The following is a 10,086-nucleotide window of genomic DNA, read 5'->3' as shown; positions in this document are numbered from 1 at the left end:
CGCTATTTCACGGTCAGGGCGGCTAGGGTCTGGAACCAACTTCCAAGGGAGGTGGTGCAGGCTCCTACCCTGGGGGTTTTTAAGAAGAGGTTAGATGAACACCTTGCTGGGGTCGTTTGACCCCAGTACTCTTTCCTGCCATGGCAGGGGGTCGGACTAGATGATCTTCTCAGGTCCCTTCCGACCCTAGAAACTACGAAACTATGAAACTTTTGCCTCCTGATCCTTCTTTTCTATCCATTAAGCAACACCCCTCATGTCTTGCTCACCTGCTTTCACACTGTCCTTTCTGAAGTGACAGGACTAGGAATAAATGTCTCATTAAAAATAGGTCATCTAAGTTAGTGTTTTCATCTGTGGGGAGGAGGAAGGAAAGAAAGTGCTTATCTGTGATGTTTAGTGTGTGTAGTGGGAGTGCCCATCAGCACGCGCTTTATCTTCTCTTTTATCGTAGGCATAACTAAAGAAGAGAGAGATCAGCAGCTGAGTAAGCCTCCCAGCCTGTGGCCAGGGTCACTCCTATGCCCCTTTGCCTTACTTCTGTTGGAAGTTAGATTACAGTGCACAGTGACGTGCCTGTCCTGTGCATGAACGGAGTCCCTCCCTACTGCCATTTTGCCATGGGACTCCAGGTAACTCTAATGCCCTGCACAGGTTCTTGAGGGGAGTCCTTCAGGATTCTCCAGGTTTTCCCACTTTTTCAGAGATTATTGCAGTTGAGAAAAAACAAAAAACAGGTAATTAAAAAGAACCAAGCTTACACTAACAGCAGCATCAAGCTGCCTAGCTATCTTGCAATATAGAACCTACCACCACACAAGCCAAACGCCAGACCCTGTAATGGATTTATCCTTATCCTACCTTAATGAGGTAGTCTTAGCTTCCCCACGTCACGTATGGGGAAAATGGGGACCCAGAATAGTTAAGTGACTTGCCCACGGTCACACAGAAGATCGGTAGCAAAGCAAGGAATTGAACTTTGATCTTTCCAGCCCCAAGCTGGCAGCCAAACTACTGGGCCAACCTTGGCTTGCAGATAGGTTTAACTCAATGGAAGACAGTCTTCCAGATACGACAGTCACTTATTTTGTGAACACATCAGAGGCCAGTGCTACCACCTGTATCATAGTCACATTGCAAGATGCGTCATTTCAAGGGGAGAAAGTTCTAGAGGAAACTTAACCCTTCTTTTTGAAGGAGCCACACGGACCACAGTGAACCTATTGTGTTACCTCTCCAGGTATCAAATCCTGTCATGTTTTATGTAAGACAGACTTCTATATTCTAAATAGGAGCCAGTTTCAAAGCCGTTTTCCTAAGTTTTAGAGAAAGTCTCTCATAAGGCCAAACACTCTAGCTTGAGTATAGGAAACAACACACATACACACAGTCTTTTTCTGAGAAAAGATTACGTTATTTCACCTTGAATTTTAGATGGGGGGGAAAAAAAAAAAAAAAATCAGTTGATCAATCACAGGAATGCATTCAAATTTGTCTCAACAATATAATCTGTTTGCATAGTAGTTCATACTGAAGGATGCTACAGCCAAAAGAAAATTGTATATTTAAGGCTCAGTGCCCCCCACCCCCAAACAACAAAAAAACCAACCAACCAACCAAACACATCAATGCAGTCACCTCTGGAGTAGAACATGGCAGCCATTGAACACTGAAAAACTAGAGGAAAAACTCCTAGGGGACAAAATGCATCCCTATTCTTGTGAAAACCTCTATGACCACTTTGTCAACTATGAATGACTAGGATCTTGGTTTAAAAATTTCCATCCACAACAATAGCACTTCTAACATCAGTACCCCAGAATGCTGGGACCCCAGCCCAGATGGAACAATGCTGCCTATTGAATCAACAACAGTTTTGACTGCAAATAGGCTGCTCCTGCAGATTTTCCATCTAAATACTGAGCAACCCTACCACTTTCCACTTGCAAGTCATAATAAGATCACAGCCACAGAAGGCTGCAGGCTGTAAAGAGCCACCAATCTGGCTAGGATACAAATGTGCAGAAGCTCTCTCTTTACCAGGCCACTTTGTTGTGTAACACACATCCAAGATTAAAAACTCAGGTTGAGGAGACTCTGCCGCAGTCAAAAAACACTGCTACTTGAAGCAATGCCACTTATGGAAATTCCAAAGCTAAATGCTTCCCCTGGGACTAAAACACTGATGCTAACACTGTAGACTGTGGATGAGCAATGATCTATGGAGCTCTTCCAGGTGATCTGCAGAATGAGCCAGTTGAAGACCCAGGTAGCAAGGGAGGAAGGGGAGATATATTCATGAGGCCAGGAAGGGGAGATATGCTCATGAGAGGATCTTTCACTCACTTTGTGCTCTACAGATTTAAAAAATGAAAAGCCATAAACCAACACATCCTCTCTTAGTTCATCTGTTACCACTCTCACTTCCTACTCCTGCTCCATAGTTAGCCCTTTGTGGTAGCTTATATTTACTGTGACTGTCCACTGCTGTGAAAACTGTAGCAAATCTTCTCTCACCACTTCTTGACAACAGCAGATTAATGTCCCCAACACAAGACAAAATCCTGAGAGGAAGCCAACGCTACTCCTCCTTACCTTCCACTATGAGCCACACTTGCTGCGATTCTTCCTTCTTCCCCCTGTACTCAACCTGGCACCAGTACTTCCCAGAATCTGTCCGTTCGACGGATTTCAAGCTGAAACGAGTCAAAAACCACATTGATATTTTACATTATTAAAGCACCTGTCATCCCTTGCACTTGGCAAACCACATATGCACGCTGCACCACTGATATGTAGCCAGCTCTGAGAAGGGCACTAGAACCAGCACAAAGCATGCAGCACAACAGTGGAGAGAGGAGACTCCTACTTCTTGGAAAGGTGTTGAAGGGAGCTACATCCCTACACAGGGCAGACAGACCCTCATCTGAAATATCCACAGAGGGAACAACAACATGGCACTTCATTCAACTACCTTGAAAACATAAAGAAGTTAAGAATTAACTGGCAACTCCAGAGATCCAAGCTAATCTGCAAAGATGGGTACTAGGACAACTAAGCAATCCCTAGCCAGCAGCTCCAATCCATAAGCCTACAGAGAACACTGTGCTTTACTTGGGTGATACGAGTTGGTCTCCACGCCTTCATATAACAACAGGTGAGTCAGAACTGGATTGTAATATACTCAGCATTATTCTTACCCTAGGAATGCTCCTAGCTAACTGCTCTACTCATACCACAAAATGCACAGGGACAGAACCTCAACTAGTGACTTTAGTGGAGCTCTGCCAATTTGTCATTTGGGCCAAATTCTGTCCTCACAGAGTCAAGCTGTTGTCAAGAGAATTGCACCTCTGCCAGTGAGGGCACAACTGGAGCCTACTTGATATCAAACTAATGGACTTCAAATCCAGGGGAGAAATTCTGCTCCTACTACTGTAAATCTGAGGTAACCGCATTGATTTTAACACCATTCCCCGAGATTTACACAGGTGTGACCAGGGGCAGAATTGGGCTCCAGGAGTGAAGACTCCATAGTCTCCTGTACCAAGGAACCCAGTTGCAAACATCCTTTGATCATACAAATACAAAATGCAGCCTCGTGATGTTGCGACCATGCATCTGCTGCCATGCAGGAAGATCCAATGCCTGCTTTTCTGATGGCATCAGTTGGTCCTGGGGATAGGGTGAATGTGCAGGGGTGGAAGAGAGGATGGGGAGAGTGCTTGCTGAAATGCACAAAGTGCTCCTACTATAGCCTGATTTTCAGAGCTGTACCTTCAGATGAAGTCAGCTGTTCTGCCCATCCAGCCGCATGCTCTGAAACAGAGTGATTGTAGGAGAAAGTCACAAAATGGCGTGTGGTTGAAACAATTGCTTCAGGAGAAGAAAGGAAACAGAAGGAAGATATGGCCACATCTAGATCCAGCATCCAGAATTGGTGCTGGAGCTGAAGAATTTTATTTTCAGTTGAGAAGGATGAAAGGATGAGAAAGGGCTCTGGAGATCAGGCCATGGGAATGATAGCAGATAAGCAAAACAGACAGGTCCCTCATCCAGGCAGAAGGTTCCTAGGCCAATTGCTTATGTGATGTAATGTACGAGGTGAATTACTGTACATGGATTTTTCTTATCCAAGTAGTGTTTACTGGAGTCTACATTAATCATAGGGACTCTTCTAGGCTGTTAGTGGAGACTCCAAGTTAAACTAATCCAAAAAGCCTTGAGGAGAGGGGCCCTGTCTTTGGGAAGGGGCAATTCTAGATTGAGTCTGGCAGTTCCAAATACTCAGGCTTAGGGCAAACAGAGACAGAAAAAAAAAAGCCGTGTTCAAGATGGAGCTTGAGATCTTGCTTAACACAGCAGTATTCCTAGAACAAATTAGAGTTCACCTTCTGCTGATGAAAAGGTATGGAGGACCGGCTCCAGAGGCAGTATTACAAGCCTCTGAGTAGAGCCAGCCTGGAGTAAGAGTGCTATTCTTGTGGAATGACTAAGAGATGGTGTGCATGATAAACACTCTGCTCCACACAAGAGTGAAACCTGGTCTAGGGAGTCAGATTTTAAATTAGAGCACCTCACCCTTTTAAATCAGAAAGAGAGGAGTGACTGAGGAAGAAAAACATAAATGAATGTGAGAGCGAATATATTTATACAAGTCAGACTTTAACCCTCCAGCTGGACTGCAGAGTTTCTTACAACAAATGAGGTGAAAATATCTTACAAATACTTGTTTGTTTTTTCTACCTAGTGCTCTTAAAAGAGCCTGAATGCAAGCCATAGAAAGTGAAGTCTGTTATCCAGAGAGCACAGACAGCATGGACAGAAGTAGCACCAAAGCGTGGCACGCGAAGGTATTTTGCTTGGCAAGTGAGCCTCAGGGCAGACAGTGGGGGAGCCATGAGGGGCCCAATCCTTGTTGTGGCAATGCAGCCTCAGCCACTTCCCCACTATCCACCTTGACCTGCTACCAGCAACAAGCAATGCCAGGGTTTCACAGACCCTGGTGCAGCTGCTTTCAGCCTCTCCGCTGCCTGCTGTGAGCAGCCCAGGCTCCCTAGTGGGCACGCATGCCTAAGGACAGACAGTGATGAAAGGGCTGGGGCTGCACCACCACAACAAGGATCAGGTCCCTTGCAGCTCCCCTGCTGTTTACCCCTGGCACACCAACATCTTACAAGTCAAGGTTGCAGGTGTTTTTGGTACTCTGTCCAAAAATGTTGCCAACCCCCAGTCTACTAAGACGCCCTCAAAGTGTAAGGCTGGCCTACACTGCCAAGACTTCACGTCCTGTTGTGCAGCACACCCTGTTTACTGGCTCCCACTCAGCATGCGCCAGATTCCAAATATGAGACAATGTTGTTGCCTTAAGCAGTTCTGAGGAAGTGTCCCACCAGACTCAGACTTTCTGTCTTAAGTGTGGTTACTGGTGTGTGCTCAGTGCCACCCTAAGGAGGATGGGTGCCTTGGCCGCATTCTGGGATGTCGCATGTGCTGAGTGGTAGCAAGTAGGTGGGAACGCTTTGTGGTGCCTATTCAGGGCACAGCATGGAGGTGGTGCAGACAAGCACTCATTTCTCTCACCCATTCAGGCCTCTGCTGAGACTGCTAACAAGGCCATTAATTCTGGTGGTGGATAGCTATTTACTAGGAACTGGGCTGAGACCATTAACCTACTTCTGACCTTGGATGAGACTTTAGATAACAATGACTTTTAGCCACAAATGAGTGAAGCTGGATTTGAATTGGAGCATTACAGCAAAAGACTCCGCTTCCCATCACTGATTTTTTCGGCCATTCTGTTGCCTGTAATGATTTGTTACAGCATCGGCACACCATTCAGATACGTATACAACCCAGAACTGGAGACAGGTTCTTAAATTATTTTCTTCAAAAAGGGAGAGGAAAGAAAGATAGCTAAAAACATCTTCACAATTTCAGCCCATGGACAGGATAGCTGGTGGGATAAAGAATGCCTTTTACCTCAAGGTTTCCCGTCTGTCTATCATGGCTATTTGCAAAGCACCCATTACCACAGCATCTAGGAACCTAGTCCGATTCCACCAGCTAGAATTTAACTCACCTTGGTGATCAACACTGTAGGTCAAATTCTGCTCTCAGTTACCCCTGTGCGCTGCTGCTATAACGACTCATCCCCAGTGTTGTGTGTGGGGTTGCACAGATGCACCCAACAGCAGAATGTGACCAATTAGCTTTCATGATATCCTTTCTTCTTCACACATGTAGTACCTGAGAAAACCGATCCAGTGTTCTTCATCTACTGGAATGTACACCTGGTCTACACCCTGCACCACAGCTCCATCCTTCATCCACAACATCTCTGGGTCTTCCATTCCCTCGAGGGTGCAATTTAGTTTCACGGGCTGACCCTGGGACACCTTTAATTTGATTGGAGATCCTGTAAATTTCGTACCTAAAAAAAATACTCCTCCTCCCCACCCCCAAAAAGGCGGGTTGGAGTACAGCAAATTAATCTAGGTTGGTGGGCTATAATGCAACACAGTACAAGAACACACTACAGAGTCTAAAACTGCCTTGTCAGAGCTTTAATAGGTTTGTTTAATGATTATGATTTATAGATTTTAGTTACCCCAAAATGAAAGAGGTTTAATCTATACAGGGTATTCTCATAGCAATGCCAGTTGGGATAGCAGCAGGGCAAGCTTCTACACACAGTAGTACCAGGTCAGGGTTATACAGAAACGCCGTCGGCATCCCCGCAGCAATAAGCCAGCTGTGTTGATTGCTTTCCTGCCACAGAGCCATGGCTCCCCCAAATCCCCTCTTGATTTGCAGCTTCTATGATATGTTCCTGTGCTATTACTAAATAACAACTTTTGCTCTGTTGTACACATTTGTAAAGAACTGGGATTTTAGACAATCAAATCATAGCAGGTTCTTCAGTGTATGCTGTGCCACTGCACTACAAAAGCTCCAGTGCAATTTACAAAACCCATGAAAGTGAAGCCTGCTTTAAAGCATTCCCATGCCAGGAACAAAAACTATATACAGATCACAGTTTTTCTGTAGTCTGTGGCAGGGGAATATTTCAACCAGTAAGTATATCCCATCTCACTCTACCCACCTCCCCTTTGCCAGGCCAGAGATACAGGGCCAGATTTAGACCTCAGGTTATACCAGTGTAATCTCAGAGTAATTCAATTCAAATCAGTGGGATGATTCAGGTTTACACTGATGTGAAATTATTAGTATGTCACACATGCATGAATAAGGAGCATTGCCTACTGTCAGAAGCAAATGCATGGAACGTATTACCATGTAAAAACATGGAAGCCAGTATTGTAAGTACATGTAAAGGATGCATGTATATGAAAAATGAAAGGATTAAAGAAAGCCATAATAGAAAAGGGACAGTAAAAGATAATAGGCAAGTGACTTTTTCTTGACCAACAGCACAGGGACTAACTAGAACAAACCACTGATTCAATCTAATCCAATATCTTGCTTTTGGTAGCAGCCTACACTGGATCCTCCAGAAAGGCGAGTCTTTTCACCACCTGACCAGCTGTGTGGCAATATATCACAGTACACAATGATCCTAGCTCTTCTCATACATAGATCACTTCTGTAATAAAGGTGGCTTACTAGCTTACAGTGCTTGAAAGAAAACACCTGTGCAATCAACATTACATTCAGACACAAAGCCCTCTGCTTCTCAAACTTTTTGTACAGCCTGTGAATAATCTCTCACACGCCACTTTCCTTTTTGCTGTCACGTCAAAAACCTCTGGTAACTGTGGCAATTGCTCACATAACAAAGCAACATCAGGGAAATATTTTGTGTATTTTCTGTTCTGTTTTAGGACCTAGAAGTCAGGAGGATGTGCCACAACTGTGTGACAAGCCAGCTTTCTACACATCTACTACAAGTCCTTTATGCTGTGAGGAAAAGCTGACAACTCCTGCAGAAGAAAACAGTTAAGAGCTGGTTTCTCACCTCAAATCTTTATCCTTCTCCTATTTGCTATTAATTTAATAAAATTTACCAAGAGCATGGAAACTGGTAAAACACATTTTATTTTAGATGTAGCTAGGCTAAAGAATTAATTACTTGAAAAAGATGATCTAACTTGAGATTACTTAACTCATCATGTAGCATAAATTACACGTCCCCATGCATAGCAGAAAACATCCTTCTTTTTTGGGCATAATGTCACAACAGGACACTAAACTTTCAGAGCAAATCTCTCTGTTATATAAATCTAAGGGAGCCAGGTGGTTAAATGTTCATGCATATTGACAGATGCTTATTCATAACATGTGCCTCAACAAAACAGCAAACTACACAACTTCTTATAATCTGCTTTGCTGAAAGTGTTAACCATAAAGTACATAAAGAGATGATCTCTTTGGAAGCCTTTTAAGGCTTCAGTTTCCACCCAAGCTGATGATGCAAGAAATCAAAACAGTGCTAGTATATGCTTTACTTGGCTGTTTTCAACAGCACTTCTAGGTAACGCACAAGTACAGTTGACCTGAAAAGAAGAAAGAGGAACAGGAATAGTAAACAGATTTATGCTTCTGTCATCAATAATAATACACTGTTCAAATTGCAGTGCCCTTTTCTAGTGATGACAGGAAGGTACACATAGACAACTTGGTAAGGACCAAATATATTTTTTTGGGTAAAATTTCAAGGGTTCACTATGAATGCTTATTTCCAACTATACTTCTCACTACCATCCTACTTCCAATTTTTATCTAAATATGTTTCTACCGTGCAGGTTACAAAGACTCGGACTCTAGTTTTTCCTTTTTCCTCAAAGCACGTGGAAATTTGTTAGGAGTAGAAATTGAGATTAGTACCTGGTTAGAAAATAAAATCGTATCATGTTCTTATTGACTAATTGTCAGGCAGATGTGAGAAGGACGGAGTGCTAGGCTGTCAGCATATGCAGCATTCCTTGTTTTCTAGCTCACTATTGATACATGCTTTGATTATAAATGACAGAAGTTAATTGAAATTGCTCTTGGAGTTGAGAGAGAAAAATTGAGAGAAAGGCCAACAAGTATTTCCACTCTAAAAGCAAGAGCTCCTCATTAACCCAGCCCAGCAAGCAAATCCACAAGGCAGATCCTTGAAATCAATGTACTCAGCCTATGTGGATCCAAATGCAAAACCAAGAGAGAGATTCCCAATAAGGTCAGTTAGTGCAAAATTTGTGTGTGCAAGAAGTGCAGGATTATGCTTCTATACCTATGGCTGGGGTAAAACTTGGGGGAAAAAGTCAGGTGAGAAGGAAAGCAAACAAAAGCCAGGGAGAAAAAGATTATCACCTGGCCTTCCCATTTGGCAACTCCAGCCAGGCAAATAAGGAGGGGAACAATGCATTTGCAAACACTCTCCCTGAGTCACCTAGCATTTGCTACTTCTTTCATTCGCAGCCAAATCAAGTTTGCTGCTTGACGCAACGCACACGACTAAGCTGCAAAGATTCATCGAAGCTAAGGTGGGACCTGTGCTCCCAAGAGGACTGGTGCCAGAAGTGCTCTCATCACCATTTTGAAAGAGCTCTTCTGACTCCTGGCAGACTGGCCTCCCAGGCTCAGCAGCTTTTCCACCCTGCTTAAAAAAACGTGTGGGGGGGCGTTTCTTTCTGGCTGGGAAGCTCAAGGCCAAGAGTGTCAGACACCGGTGCCTCCATCCCTACGCTGAGACCTGCAAATAAGCTCCCTCCCTTTTCAAGAGCGACGGGCAACCCCCGCCTCCCCCCAAAGTCAGTCGCAGCTGACAAGAGCCGTGGCATTTGGGAGACAAGGACCTTGTGGTCCAAGTGTGCGGTGGCCTGAAGGTCTCCGAAATCCAGGGGCTGGTGGCGGGATCCGCGCCCAGGCCCTGCCGGCTCCCGCGGGGCTGGTGGAGCCAGGCCACTTCCCCAGGCTTCGCCACAGGGGCCGCGGGGGCGGCTCGGACCGCGGCCGGGGTAAGGGATCGGGGGCTGGAGCAGGCCCGAAGCCCTCCAGAAACACACATACAAAAAGGGATCTGGAGCCACGTCGCCGCGGCTCTGCCAGCACGATCCGGGAGCCCGAGCCGCCCCGGCG

At 44.9% G+C, this 10,086-nt stretch overlaps 1 protein-coding gene across 1 annotated transcript in view; it reads right to left on the bottom strand.

Moving 5' to 3' along the window:
- TYRO3 (TYRO3 protein tyrosine kinase) overlaps positions 1–10,086 on the bottom strand; it is a 99,270-nt gene that overhangs the window by 88,882 nt on the left and 302 nt on the right. Inside the window, exons 2-3 of the mRNA XM_019519935.1 lie at positions 6,250–6,433; positions 2,596–2,696 (exon numbers count right to left, since the gene is read on the bottom strand). Of these exons, the coding sequence (XP_019375480.1) occupies positions 2,596–2,696; positions 6,250–6,433 (285 nt within the window). The remainder of the gene's footprint in view (positions 1–2,595; positions 2,697–6,249; positions 6,434–10,086) is intronic.

This window comes from Gavialis gangeticus, unplaced genomic scaffold (genome assembly GCF_001723915.1).
Source record: "Gavialis gangeticus isolate Ggan-Ray unplaced genomic scaffold, GavGan_comp1, whole genome shotgun sequence".
Classification (NCBI taxonomy): Eukaryota; Metazoa; Chordata; order Crocodylia; family Gavialidae; genus Gavialis; species Gavialis gangeticus.
Note: the sequence above shows the minus strand (reverse complement) of the source record. Positions and strands in the feature narration are given on the sequence as shown.